Source organism: Desarmillaria tabescens, assembly GCF_030435595.1.
Source record: "Desarmillaria tabescens strain CCBAS 213 chromosome Unknown EV420scaffold_6, whole genome shotgun sequence".
NCBI lineage: Eukaryota > Fungi > Basidiomycota > Agaricomycetes > Agaricales > Physalacriaceae > Desarmillaria > Desarmillaria tabescens.
Genome location: NW_026848305.1, coordinates 765,923 through 780,241, shown reverse-complemented (window position 1 = coordinate 780,241; position 14,319 = coordinate 765,923). Strand labels below are relative to the sequence as shown.

Sequence of the window (14,319 nt, the reverse complement as noted above, 5' to 3'; positions counted from 1 at the left end):
GGAAAACTGCCAGAACTTGGCGAAGGCAGTGCCGAGTCTGGCCCTCTTTGGGGCAAGTGCCGCCGGTATTTTACCTTGAAACGCTTAAGGTTAGGGTTACACGTCCGGACACGTCGTCGCTGGAACAGCCATGAACTCTATACTTAACCACCACCAAGGATCACTGATATCCTAAGCTTTCCTCAAACCACCTTGACCTTCGCCGGTTTCCTTGTTCAAGGGACATTCTCTCTTTTCTTTTGCTGGAAGCGTTATACCCGCGTTGTTATATCTTATACCATGTCGTTCTTAAGGTATGTATCCGGGCCCGGTACACTGGTACGCATCTCATGTGCTATCATAGGCTAGCCCTGTGTGTTGTCGGGGTATACTCTATGTTCCTGGTGAGTCTTGCCGGCTTGGATGTCTTCCTTCCCTGACGCCCTTCTAGCTTTGGGCCATTGCCCAAGAACGATGTAGGTGTCGTTGTCCACTTGCCGAACAATCTGTTCTCACTGCTGTCTAGTATCTGTTCCGTTCAAATCAATAGAAGATGACTCGTCCACAAAATTCCAGTCAGCAATTATTATCGGGACTTGTCAAAGCGCGTTGAGCTCTATATCCGCCCTATTATACATCCTCCTTCGACGGAACCCTTCCCAGACTCTGTCCCAAAGCCTAGGTCTGGAACCGAAGAGCCAGCCATCGTCGAACGGTAAAGCAGTTTCTAATGGCGATGCTCACCACAGCAATAATGTTCACCGCCACCGCAACGGAAGCGTCCGTCACAAAGAATCGACGCGATTTTCTCGAAAAGTACTCCTCGTCCGGTATCTCCAATGCTCTGCCTTCATCACTGCCGCAGCACCTTTCGGTTTCGCTGCTCTTTCTTATATCTCTTATCCCGCGATGGTCCTAGGAAAATCGTGCAAATTGGTTCCTGTCATGATCATGAATGTTCTGTTATACCGCCGTCGTTTTGCTCCCCATAAATATCTTGTCGTGTTCATGGTCACGGCTGGAATCACCGTTTTCATGAGCATGGGCAACGATCAAGGCAAGGGCAAACACAAATCTACGGCGTTGGAGGACGTCTCGCCCTATGCCAACATTATAGGAATCACATACCTGCTCATCAATCTCGCTTTGGACGGTGCCGTCAACTCTACTCAGGATGAAATTTTCGCCAGGCACAAGGTTACAGGCCAACAGATGATGTTTTGGATCAATGTTTTCTGCACCTTGATTACGACGTTCTTGTCGCTACTCCCGCTCCCTCATATTCCGGTCATTCACCCATCGGCCGGGGGCCAGAGTGAGCTGATGGAAGCCCTGGCCTTCATTCGATCGCACCCGTCCATTGTGACCCCTCTGGTTCAATTCGCCCTTACTGGTGCTCTAGGCCAGCTATTCATTTTCGAGACGCTTCAACACTTTGGATCTCTCACTCTTGTGTAGGCTTTTATTCCAATCTTGCGAGCTACCTTGACACTTACATGCTTGACAGAACTATTACATTAACTCGAAAACTTTTCACGATGCTTTTGTCAGTTGTGGTGTATAAGCACACTCTCACACTTGGACAGTGGCTTGGCGCTGCCATAGTATTCGCCGGAATATCTGTCGAAGCGTTTGTCAAACGTAAAGGTGTGTATTATATTTGTTGCACATTAACTTGACTTACTAAACTGCAAAACAGATATCCATGCTAAACGAGTGATTGAGGAGAAAGAAAAGCCCAAAATCAAGGCTTTGTAGGAAAGTATGCCAAAAATAGAGGAGCAACCTAGGGCTTTGGAATCGGAGATACACAGAAAGAATGATAGCGAAGGAAGGATGGGGAAACGACGACTACGATATCTCCATTGCGTTTGGGTCATAGCTGCTATGGGCTGCAGCGATGCTACCGTTGTTATCGACTAGCGTTCGTTTACGATCCATTCGATCTTCGTCCCTATCACGATTGGGTCAGTTCAGATGGGCATTAATATCGAGAGATGATTTACCCCGAATCATCACCGTCGTCGTTCTGTTCTCTCTTCCTTCGTGATACTCCATTATTACGAGTGGGATAGGAGGACACCGCCTGGTTTGCTCGGTAGATTGCTTCGTATTCCTGCATGATATTAAATCGATGATCAAATCACAGCCTGGGATTGCATACCTTGAGTTGGGTCAGGAACCCACCATTTGGAGAGATACAATAACGTCGATTCTGTACCATGTGAAGGGCATCCTCCCATGAAAGTTGGTAGTGTTGCATCACGAACATCACTACAAAAGCAGGGGAGATGCTAATGCCACCTAATAAATAGATTAGACGAATAAATGAAAGTCCCAGACGGAATACACGCCGTTGCAATGGACTAAAACCTTGCCTCCTCTAGAGATCGCGTCATCGATGAACTGTTTAGCTCTAAGAAATAAACAGGAGTGTCGAGAAGAACAAGGCTAGACGTACCGAGGAAAGAGGCGGATCAGATTCTGCTCCTCGCTGTCTTCGACATCCAGCACAATGTATTGAAAGTGATCCGGAAAACGCGGTTTGACAGAGAACGATTCCTTCACGTCGCGTATACACACACTGAGAAACGAAAGTATGATTCATCAGCTCAACATCTGCAGAGACACGGGCCAGGACAAGCACATTACATGTGTGTTATTTGCAGCGCCTTGAGAGTATCGAAAGATTTAGAAACGACAAAGGGGCCTAGCAAGAGACCTGGAAGGATTTCCTGACATTCACGCCGCATCTCATACCTGGCAAAGGACCGTTAATGAGGCCAGGTGAGATTGCGAAACAACATACCTCCACTCGACGTCGGCAGGGCCCTGGATAACGTTGCGGAGCTGCTCCTCTGACAGAGGTCGGTTTGAGTAGTTCATGTCCATAAGTGAAGGGTAAGGAAAGAGGAAGAGGCGCTTGGCGGTTAAGAGGAAGGACCCTGACCGACTCGGACGCGTTGTGACTTTTATTACAAACACAAGCCTTCTTCCGTCTTCCACCATCTGCCACCTACCATGGACCTCGACGACGAGATACCGTACGACCCTTCTTCCTTCTGTGGCGCACCTAGTCATTTATATTGTTTCTAGGATGCTTGTTGAGCACGATAACAACAAGGTACCGCTAACAATTATCTGTGGATTTCTAGGCGCAGGAAAATCGACGTTGCTCAAGTACGTTGCCGAAATTACTCCTTAGTTGTCTGCCTGTCTGATAGACGAATAGGCGGATCTTAACCGAACGGCATGGATATCGTATCGCTGTCATTATGAATGAATTTGGAGACACCGCTGTAAGTCGCATCATGTTGGCTGTCCACCTTTCGACTTGAACTGAGGAATAGGATATTGAAGGTTTGCAATACATAAAGGTTCCTACATTACACTCAGCCATCTTCTAGCAAAAACCATCAACGTATCTTCCCCCGACGACCCAACTGCCGAAGCCTCGGAAGAGTTTCTCGAGCTAGCGAACGGGTGTCTCTGCTGCAGCATCAAAGACGTAGGCATCGCAGCCATCGAGAAGTTGATGCAGCGCAAGGGTGCCTTTGACTACATATTGCTGGAAACGACTGGGCTAGCCGACCCTGGTCCGATTGCGTCCATGTTCTGGCAAAATGAGGAATTTGCTTTAGGAGTGGGCAAGGATATTGTGCTTGATGGTGTTGTATGCGTGGTGGATGCTTGCTTTGGCCAGAAAGTAAGTCTCTGCATGCTACCTGACGCGTGAAATTTTACGATATTCGTAGCAAATGGAGGAAGACACCACTGAAGACGAAGTTGGAGAAAGTATACGGTGCGTTGCTTAGGTATCTGAGGTGCCTTTCTTCTCATATTTTACAGGCAAATTGCGGGATCCGACGTCATCCTTCTAAATAAAATTGACTTGGTCAAATCTACCGAAATCACTCACGTCGAATCCACCGTACGCCGAATCAACCCAGCAGCGCCTTTGTACAAAACCGTGCGAGGTCAGGTTGATGTGGGGAGTATTGTAAACATCGAAGCATATTCTACTCGTCCCAAGTTCCCTATTCATGAACATGACCACAGCGTCAATCATGCCGACCATGATCATCCCGAGCAAACCCATTACGAACTCCGGGGAATTTCGAGTATTCAGGTGACTTGCCCTACACTCAGCCAGGAGAAAATGGATAAGTTAGATGCCTGGATTCGCTCGGTGCTGTGGGAGAATCGACTCCCTGAAGGGACCCAGTCTTCGGAGCTTCAAGTTTTGCGTTGCAAAGGACTTGTCATGACCGATACGGGTGATCAATATGTGTTGCAGGGTGTTCGGAGTATGTACGATATGTCGCGAGTAGAGGAGGAAGTCGTCGGTGTTCCTGAGCAGGGGAAGCTTGTGTTCATTGGGAAAGGATTAGATTCTGTTGTTAGAAAGAGCCTTGAGGGCATCGTACTAAATTGACGAACTAGTACTTTAAATTTTTAATGATGTACACAGCCACATCATTTACATCATTTACATCTTTTCCTACTCCGTCATGGAAGTTCCAGATCCTCAAAATGTTCGTATCATCACGACACTAGGTCACGTTGACCATGGAAAGACGACTCTTATGGATTCGCTTTTGGCGGCGAACAACATTATTTCATCACGGATGGCTGGAAAGATGCGGTACTTGGACAGTCGAGAGGATGAGCAAGAGCGAGGAATCACGATGGAGAGCAGCGCTGTCTCCCTGAAATTTCAAGTCATGGGGCGAAATGAAAGTGGAGGTGCGCCTCTATGCTGCTATATTCATGAAATACGTGACGAACGTGCTCAGAAAGAACACCGCTATCCTACATTATAAATATGGTCGATACTCCTGGTCACGTCGATTTTTCTGGCGAAGTGTCTACTGCATCTCGCCTTTGCGATGGTGCACTCATATTGGTCGATGTCGTAGAAGGCGTGTGCACACAAGTATGTGATTTCTTCATTTCTACCTAGTCCACTAGCTAAAGGCGGGCAGACCATTTCTGTGCTTAGGCAAGCGTGGAAAGACGGACTCAAGCCTGTGTTGGTTATCAACAAGTTTGACCGCTTGATAACAGAGCTCCAGCTAGCGCCGGTGGAAGCCTACCATCATCTATCCCGGCTAATTGAACAGGTCAATGCTGTCATGGGCGACTTTTTCGCTGGAGAGAGGATGGAGGACGATCTCCGCTGGCGGGAAGAACGAGAGCGTAGGTTGGCAGCAAAGAAGGAGACCCACATCGATGAGACCGAAGCTACTATCAATGACGACGACGAATTCCAGGAGAAAGATGACGAAGACATTTATTTTGCACCGGAGAAGGGGAACGTCGTTTTCGCGTCTGCGATTGATGGATGGGGCTTCCGTGTCGGGAAATTTGCTCAACTGTACGCGGTGAAGCTCGGTATAAAGGAAGCCAATCTTCGCAGGGTGCTGTGGGGAGATTTCTTCTTGGATCCGAAGACGAAGAAAGTCATCAGTTACAAGCATCTCCGTGGGCGCGCTCTAAAGCCTTTATTCGTGCAGTTCGTGTTGGAGAATATATGGGCAGTGTATGATGCTGTCGTGCTCAACCCGTACGTGTATCTCGACAGCGAACGATATGATGCGCTGATTGAGTTCATGTAGGAATATGGAAAAGGTTACCAAGATTACTTCTGCCCTCAATTTAAAGATTCCTCCTCGCGATCTGAAGTCAAAGGATACTCGGCATCTTCTTTCTCTTATCTTTTCGCAATGGCTTTCTTTGTCTACGTGCATCATACAGTCGGTGATCGACGTCGTACCGGCTCCCCCAGTCGCCCAAGCAACTCGAATACCGAAAATGCTTTACCCAGATCTTCCGGAGCCGCCTCTTCAGCCAAAGAATAAGCTTGAAGAAAACCTGTATACAGCCGATCATAGTTCGGACGCGTACATCTGTGCATTCGTCAGCAAGATGTTTGCGGTATCCGATAAGGACCTGCCAGAGAATCAAAAGAAAGCCATGACTGCCGAGGAGATGAGAGTAAGAGCCCGTGAGGCTCGAGAAGCCCGACAGCATGGCCAAGCAGAAGGCGGCACAGAAGTGGCGCCGTCCGGTGTTGATATTTCTCCTAGGACAGGGGATACCAACACCGATGAGCCAAAACAAAACTCGGAGATCATACTGGGTTTTGCGCGCCTGTATTCTGGCACCATCAAGACCGGTGCCACGATTTACTGTGCGCTTCCGAAGTATAATGCCTCATTGCCCTCCACACACCCGCATAACGTCAAGTATCTCAAGACGGCGACTGTGGAGGGCCTCTATGTGATGATGGGTAGGGAATTGACTGCTGTAGATTCTGTTCGGGCTGGGAATACTTTCGCAATCAGAGGCCTAGAAGGGATTGTGTGGAGAAGCGCCACTCTATGTGCGCCTGGTAAAAATGGTCTCGAGCATACCACGGCGCTAGAATATTTCATGATCAATCTTGGACGTGTTGATCGTTCTGTGAGTATGAAAAAAATTGTTCGTTACGCGACATACTGATGGGAAACCAGGTACCACCCATTGTTCGTGTCGCGGTAGAATCTCTACTCCCTGCGGATATGCCCAAGGTTATCAGCGGTTTGAAATTACTTGTGCAATCGGACCCGTCTGTAGAGTCTTTCCAACAACAGACGGGTGAGCATGTTATTGTTGGAGCGGGCGAATTACACTTAGAGGTGAGAGCATGAAATCTGCGTCATAGTTTTGGGGTTAACACATGGACACGCAGAGATGTTTGAAGGACCTCCGTGAACGATTTGCCAAGGTAGAAATCCAGGCGTCTAAGCCCATCGTTCCTTTCCGTGAGACAGCAGTCAAAGGTCAAGGTCGGTGTAATGTCATCATTGTCAATCTTTGTTTTGACTAATTGCTCCCAAGATATGCCTCCGCCAAAAACGTCCGGTAGCCCACGCGGTACAATGAAAGGTGCCAGTTCACAAGGTATTGCAACATTTTCCATTCGCGCGTGTCCTCTTCCCAAGGCGATCCTGGAGTTCATTTTGGATAATCTTCTCATCTTGAAGACCTTGGAACGGGATCGTCGGTCCGGTGATTCCGCGACAACTTCGGAGGAATTAGACCAGGATTCCGTAGACATGAATGGGGAGATCTTCAGGAAGCCTACCGTAAAAGCAGAGCAATTTTGGCCTACCCTGAATGATGTACTTATGAAGGTTGGTGGGGAGTGGGGAGGTGTTTTGGATCGGATATGGACGTTTGGTCCTCAGCGAGCAGGCGCTTGCATACTGATTGATGCGCGGAAGACGGGATCAATACGATCGTACGTCCGCCTCCTTATGATGGTGACTAGGTTTCACGATTGGTTGGTATAGACTCAAACAGCGTCTCGAAAGATCGAGAGTAGGAGCAACTGATGTTGATGGCGACAAGAGTCTCTATGACTTTGATGATTGCATTGAAACCGGGTTTCAACTGGCTACTTTCCAAGGTCCTCTCTGTGCGGAGCCGGTTGAAGGGATGGCATTTTTCTTGGAGGACCTGACCATCGACAGAGAAGGGCTTAACAAAGAGATCGGTACGTTTACTTGAATAAATGATGTATGGGTGGTACTAAAGAAGAGCAGAACAGAACCGATTAGCGCAGGTAACGGGCTCAATGATAACATCAGTCAGAGATGCATGCAGGAATGGTCTCCTCGATTGGTCCCCTCGGCTGATGCTGGCTATGTATACCTGTGACATACAAGCATCCAGTAAGTGATGTCGATTGAATTGTGTACATCGTGATCCGATGGGCTCACTCTTATTTTTCTCACAGCGGACGTTTTGGGTAAAGTTTATGGCGTTGTTGCAAAGCGCCGGGGACGGATAGTAGCGGAAGAGATGCGAGAAGGTACATCTTTCTTCACGGTCTCGGCGTTGCTTCCCGTAGTGGAGAGCTTTGGGTTCGCGGACGGTGAGAATGATGGCTCTAGTGTGCTTATCAAATTAATTTCCGAGCTGATAGACATACGAAAACGAACGTCCGGGGCAGCAAGTCCTCAACTCATATTCAGCGGGTAAGTTAGAAGAAAAGTTCAGCCGGGCTTCTTTTCTGACATACATTCAGGTATGAAATGTTGGACCAGGACCCTTTTTGGGTCCCGACTACTGAGGAGGAACTAGAAGATTTGGGTGAAAAGGCAGATCGCGTGAATATAGCCAAGGCTTACATGGATGCTGTCCGGGATCGCAAAGGTCTGTTTGTGGACCGGAAGATCGTCGAATTCGCAGAGAAACAAAGGACGTTGAAACGTTAAATGCCCTCTACAGATGATTAGACTCCTTCCTTGGGTGTAATTTTATTATCATCATATCGCATAACGCGGTCTGTTGTAGAGCTGATGGGATCCCTATGCTATGTATCCAATGCGTCCTATATGACGGGGTGGCCCTGCGTAGGCGCTGTTCGAAACGATAGCACAAAAGCACGTTGCTGTGCTGTTCAAAGGCCAGTCGGTAAACAGATGAACTTGGCACGAAACGCCACTTAGACGCGTAGATAATGGCGCCAGGATGCATGTACTGATCATGCGTCGGCTTTATTAAAAGTGGCTGGCAAGACCGACAAATTTTATTGAACCGTTCCAAGAAATTTCCTTTGACTCTTCTCAAGAGTTTCTTACCTTCTGACGTCTTTATTGATTGGACGGCCACTCTCACATATTGGCCACGAGGACTCGGGTTGACTTGACTGGATACAAGCATCAATGCTTGCTGAAGGCTCACACCCAATGATCTGACTCGCCCCCTCTCAATACTGCAGCATGACCGATCTTCTGAATGTAACACAATACTGTAGCGAGGTCCAGGGGGCAGGCGGGAGTGGGAAGGCACCAGTCTCGGGGTTACTTCACGGAGAGAGTTGATAGATCCTTACGACCTGTTGATGGATACACAATCAATATCCGACGACAACGAACTTTCGGGGCGGCAAGCCCTCAGCTCGTGTTACGGGTGAGTAAGAAACGTGATTCAGTCGGGTTCCTTTTCTAACGTAAATCCGGGTATGAAATACTGAACCAGGACCCTTTCTGTCCTGACTGCAAAGGAGGACTGTATCAAAGAACAGATCGCGTGAATATTCAAGTTCAAGGCATAGAAGGCATGGAGCATGGATGCTATTCGGACCGGAAGAAAGTTAGATTTGCGGGGAAACAGAAGTCATCAGAGCGGTAGAAATGAGGGCGTACAAGTATTCACAACAGATAATTAAAATCCGGCCCTTGGGTACTCCTGTACCTTTGGAGGCTAGAATGCGACAATCCAGGGAAAAAAGCAAAATTTCATTCTATCAGGGGGATTACATAATCGCCCAATGCGCGGTTGATGAGGTCTCGATATTCGGTCTCACGTCCGTGCTAGCAAGTCCTCATATTTCTCTTTTTACACCTAATAATCTCGTCGTCGGCTGCTTGGCCCTGGCAGTGGTACCAGCGCTGAATGGCAGCGGTCGCGGCCCCTATATTCGGCGGCCACCACGCTTCTTTTCTGCCTAACTCGACCCAATCCTCTTCGGCGGCTGTCGGTACTTCCTCCCAGTCCCAGTCGGCTCAGATGCAAGACCAGGAAATTTTTGAAGACTTCCCTGTGTTATACTGTCGTGCTCTCTATGATTACGATGCCCAGGACGCATCAGCACTGTCGTTTCGGAGAAACGATATCATCGAGGTCTTGACGCAACAAGCCTCGGGATGGTGGGATGGCCTACTCAGGGAAGAGAGAGGCTGGTTCCCGTCAAATTATGTGACCATCATTTCGGAGGAGGATGCAGAGCTGGCGCTTAGTGGATCTGATTTCTCGAACACGGATACCTCAGGGAATAGCAACCAGCGCCATTCCGTTGTCGACATATCACACGCCATGATGAGGGGATCGCAGTCAGATAACGAGGAATGGCTGGACAGTGAGTTGAACGGGGCTGGGAGCGGAGTGGACGACCTAGCAAATTCAATGTGGGAGACGGCCGGCTCGTCCAGCGACTTCTGGATGCCACAAGTAGATCCTAATGGACAGGTAAGAGAACAACACTTCTCTACCGTCGCAATAACGACTAAGCATAATCAGATATTCTATGTTAATACGAAAACTGGCCAGCAGTCTCGCGACCTCCCGCAGGAAACAGAGGACGAAATATCGGACACCGATCTAGCTGCACTCACGTCGCAGGCCAGTTCGCGTTCCGGTACAAGTGCGCGACTAGCATTTGCTTCTAACAACACGTTCGAACCTGCCGCCAGTGACTCCGACACTGCTGGCAATATGGCAGGGTTTGGACTCCCTCGTCGCACGGGTACACCGGAACCATGGGTCAAGAAGCTTGCCGACGATGGGATGTCCTACTTCTACTATAACAAAGTCGATGGCAGCGTTCAGTGGACGCGACCAGAGATACCCCGGACTCATTCTTCCAAAACACCGACTCAGCCATCACATACCACGTCTTCCGTCCCGCGGCCCCAGTCTTTTCAGCCAGGAGATACGAATAGGTTCAGCGTATTCTCCGACAGCTCCGACATTCAACCCTTGGATAATGCGCGTAATTTTCGGTCAGACACGAACGGACATTCTGGGCCGGTGCAGCAACCAGCTTACGTCGATTCTCTTGTTATGGAACTCACAGGCGCCGAACGAATAGCCCAGTTGCTTCAGAAAGCATTGGCTCCCCCACCTCCCGAAATTTTGACGGATTTATCCGCAACTGCGAAGAATGCTATCCAAGCGGTAGTAGATAACATCCAGTTGAATGGTATTATGCGCAGAACAGAGGACGATCGGAAAATGGACGACATGATTCACGCCGTTGTTTTGGCGGTTCGAAATCTCCTTTACGTATCTGCCATCCCTACTGGTCAAATACCGAACCACGTCCTCCCCCGAAGCGCCCATGAGCGTGAAATCAAAGCCGCACAGTCAACTCCTTCTCCACTGAAGCCCGCTCAACGAAAAGTAACGGCGACATTATCTCGCCTCGTGCTGTCGGCACGTGCTATGCAATACGATTCAGGTTCATCGCTGTCAGATACTTTGAATCGCATCGAGGTTGATGCGGATGAACTCGAACGCGCTGTCATATCGTTTGTGTTGGAGGTACAAAGAAACCGTTCGTCGGCGGCTTCGGAAACGAAGCCGGACAAGCGATTATATGGAGTCTTCTCCACCGCTAACATCGGTTTGGGCCTCGTGGGAGCCGGCGCAGCAGGGACCTGGAAAGGTTTCGGTTGGGTATCGCTTGACGCTGATGAACAGAATCCGCAGAAAGTTTTAAGCACCGAAGTTGCAAATGAAGTCGGATCCCATGTGGCTCAACTGAATTATCAGTTTGTCCAGCTCGGCACCACCTTAAAATCACTGGATTTCGGTGCAGGTATTTGTGATTTCGTGATCTGCAAAGACAATTGTACTGATCTGCGTCCTGTCAGTTCGATCGGAGACGAAAGACTTCATCGTGCATGTGTCGTCATTCCTTTCTTTTGTCACAAACATTCATATTGCGCGTCATGTCGATATCGACGGAATACGGCAAGAGTCAAATCATGCTCCAAACGATTTGTATGTTCAGAGTGTTATCAACGCTCGATTACTCGTTCGGACCTTAGAATGTGCTGTGCAAGCGCTATATGATGATGCCGCGGCCTTATTTTTGGCGTCTCAGTCGTGGCGGGAAGAAGACCCTCAGGCGGTCTTCGACGATGCAGACCTGATCTCGGCCTCGATCCAGGCTAACTTGGCTGTTGTCCAACAATCTCTCGATGACCTTTTGTCGATTGGTCATGACCAGGCAGAAATTGGACAGGGTGACTACAATGGGTCAATTGAATGGCGCATGTCGCGTTTAAGCGTCATTGACACCCAGCTCGGAGGTTCTGGAGGTTCCGCGTGTCCAGCGTCGCCTTTGCCTGGCGAATATGAGACCCCTGGGGACGACGTGGTCGACATGGGATATGCGTTTAGCAGGGCGCCGGCTGCAGACCGCGCCAGCTATCCAAGAACTCAACATACACCAAATGCCTCCGTTGCGATCTCTACGAATGGTAATTCCCTGACTGAAGCAACAGAAGAGACCGTGGTCGGATATGAAGTCGAAGAGGTGCTGTCTACATTCCCGCATGATGAGCCCAGTCCGTTCTATGACGAAAGTGAGACTCTCCCTTGATATCTTAGTGGTCCATCTGTCTAAATTATGATTTTCAGTGCAACCGCTCAAGACTCAGCGGAAGAAGGACCTCAAGGGACTTTTGGGTGATGAGTACAGAGAAGCACCTGAGCCGCCGCCACCTGAGCCTCCCGAAACACCGTGGTATCTGCTTCCTAAGTACGATCCAGCGGAGATTTTGATCGATCCCGACAACTCCGTTCGCGGAGGGACTGTACCCGCCTTGGTGGAACGGTTAACAGCTCATGAACAAGCCGGTATGTAAGATTATATGGTCAAGGTATCATATACTGATGGCTTTTACATCAGATCGTGCCTTCATCAAAGCCTTCATGATGACCTTCAAGTCCTTTACGACGGTAGACGAGCTGTTCGATTTACTTGTTCAGCGCTTCAGGATACAGCCACCACCAGATCTAAGTCCGAAGGAGCTAGAAAACTGGACGACACACAAACAGCGTGTCATTCAGATGAGGTTCAATTCACGCCTGTATCTCATCAATTTTGTCAGCTCATTATTCTCAAATAGGGTATTGAACACATTTAAATCAATGGTGTTAGACGACGATATTCTTGACAAAGACGATATGCACATTCTACAGCATATGAAGGAGTTCATATCGTCAGATGAGGTGTCCCATTTTGCTGCGGCGAAGCAACTAATGCTTCACATCGAGAGGGCGGTCAGTGTGACTAACAATGAATCTCTATTCAAAGCTTAAGCGCTTCTTTCACAGCAAAAGGGCGGCGATCGCGTCAGAATTGTCCCAGTTAATCTCACGCAGGCACCGCCTCCCATATATCCCAAACAGAACAAGAAACTAAAATTGGCGGATATCGAACCCTTGGAGTTGGCCCGACAGCTCACTATAATGGAGAGCGACCTATTCCAGCGTATCAAGCCTATGGAATGTTTGCAACGAGCGCGAGAACAAAAGACGGAAAATGCTGATAATATTACCACTGTAATCCATGCAAGCAATCGAGTAGGCTACGTTTCTTGTCTGCTGCTCGAAATTACGAACTGACTTTCGTATCAAGATCGCAGACTGGGTCGCGGACTCCATCCTTACTAAGGATGACTCCCGACGCCGTGCTTCAACAGTCAAGCACTTGATTAGCGTGGCTGATGTATGTACTGCCTCATCATACTCTTGCAGCAGCTAAAATAAATCTTTTAGCGGTGTCGTACGTTGAACAACTTTTCCACCATGATCGCCATAACATCTGGACTGAACACGCCACCCATCCGGCGGTTAAAACGAACATGGGAGCAAGTCAGCCAACGATACTTGGCACAGTTTGGGGCCTGTGAAATGACTATTGATAGCAATAAGAACTTCAACAAGTATCGTTCTTTGATGGCGACCGTGACCCCGCCCTGCGTCCCTTTCATTGGTGAGATCGTTATTCGTTATGTCTCATTATTGTATGTAACCTTCTATCCAGGTGTATTTCTATCAACACTACAATTTATTCAGGACGGGAACCCTGATAATCTACCAGGCGGTCTGGTTAATTTCAAAAAGCGTCAGAAAGCCTCGGAAGTCATTAGTGATATCCAACGTTGGCAGGCCCAATCGTTTAACTTCCAGCCAATACCCGCTATTCAACAGTACATTGAAGATTCATTATCACAGTTTAATGATACGACTAAGGCGACCAGCGACATGTTCTGGGCTCTCAGCTTGGAGCGGGAGCCTAGGGAGCGAGAGGATGAAAAGATGGCCCGGTTACTTCAAGAGAGCGGATTTTTGTAGTGTGTTAATAATTTTTTTGCTTTTATTGACGGGACGGTGTTTTTTGCATTCTGTATTATTGTTAAGTACCAGTACTGGTCTGTATATGCTTGTTGTGTACAGTAGAATAACATGCTCTAGAAACCATCCTTTTGTGCATCTCATCTCATCGTTACATGCCACGGTACCTTCGGGCGTGCCGGACGCAAGGATACAGGTAACTGCACTACGAAACCAAACCCTCACTGCCATCTAGTCAACCTCGCATCATAGCGTGGTGGCCTATGATTGGCCAGGCTTTCATATACTTTAACCTGGATGGATGATTGAATAGTCATAACTTATGCATGATACGCTCAAGACCTTGCTTGTGTGCAACTTACAGTTTTGAGAATCACAGCCGCTGTTTGAAATCCCCGACACAGCCTGTCCGGTAGTTAT

General features: G+C 48.4%; 5 protein-coding genes across 5 annotated transcripts; 4 read left to right on the top strand and 1 right to left on the bottom strand.

Annotated features, from left to right (window-relative positions):
* Nucleotides 1-279: 279 nt before the first annotated feature.
* EV420DRAFT_1618325 (UAA transporter) lies at nt 280-1,737 on the top strand (the record flags this gene model as incomplete). Its single annotated transcript, XM_060475328.1, has 6 exons — nt 280-293; nt 344-383; nt 431-455; nt 506-1,433; nt 1,487-1,626; nt 1,679-1,737. 6 exons carry the CDS (start codon nt 280-282, stop codon nt 1,735-1,737), a joined length of 1,206 nt encoding a protein of 401 aa, XP_060335594.1.
* EV420DRAFT_1516546 (protein-tyrosine phosphatase-like protein) lies at nt 1,411-2,949 on the bottom strand. Its single transcript, XM_060471947.1, has 8 exons — nt 2,773-2,949; nt 2,632-2,732; nt 2,441-2,563; nt 2,334-2,395; nt 2,144-2,283; nt 1,986-2,095; nt 1,664-1,933; nt 1,411-1,599 (listed from the first exon to the last, which is right to left on the bottom strand). Exons 1-7 carry the CDS (start codon nt 2,869-2,871, stop codon nt 1,831-1,833), a joined length of 738 nt encoding a protein of 245 aa, XP_060335593.1. The 5' UTR covers nt 2,872-2,949; the 3' UTR covers nt 1,411-1,599; nt 1,664-1,830.
* Nucleotides 2,950-4,490, top strand: EV420DRAFT_1760494 (CobW domain-containing protein). Its single transcript, XM_060480624.1, has 7 exons — nt 2,950-3,023; nt 3,076-3,159; nt 3,212-3,278; nt 3,330-3,339; nt 3,387-3,685; nt 3,735-3,781; nt 3,829-4,490. The coding sequence occupies exons 1-7, from the start codon at nt 3,001-3,003 to the stop codon at nt 4,412-4,414; spliced, it is 1,116 nt and encodes a 371-aa protein (XP_060335592.1). The 5' UTR covers nt 2,950-3,000; the 3' UTR covers nt 4,415-4,490.
* EV420DRAFT_1638027 (P-loop containing nucleoside triphosphate hydrolase protein) lies at nt 4,491-8,243 on the top strand (the record flags this gene model as incomplete). Its single annotated transcript, XM_060476785.1, has 11 exons — nt 4,491-4,725; nt 4,776-4,915; nt 4,965-5,545; nt 5,598-6,444; nt 6,495-6,659; nt 6,713-6,809; nt 6,862-7,264; nt 7,317-7,519; nt 7,569-7,697; nt 7,763-8,003; nt 8,054-8,243. 11 exons carry the CDS (start codon nt 4,491-4,493, stop codon nt 8,241-8,243), a joined length of 3,231 nt encoding a protein of 1,076 aa, XP_060335591.1.
* Nucleotides 8,244-9,311: 1,068 nt separating this feature from the next.
* EV420DRAFT_1516535 (ras guanine nucleotide exchange factor domain-containing protein) lies at nt 9,312-14,176 on the top strand. The gene is made up of 10 exons (XM_060471946.1): nt 9,312-9,999; nt 10,051-11,350; nt 11,406-12,122; nt 12,178-12,396; nt 12,449-12,614; nt 12,669-12,822; nt 12,877-13,125; nt 13,181-13,270; nt 13,321-13,537; nt 13,589-14,176. The coding sequence occupies exons 1-10, from the start codon at nt 9,427-9,429 to the stop codon at nt 13,897-13,899; spliced, it is 3,996 nt and encodes a 1,331-aa protein (XP_060335590.1). The 5' UTR covers nt 9,312-9,426; the 3' UTR covers nt 13,900-14,176.
* Nucleotides 14,177-14,319: the final 143 nt, after the last annotated feature.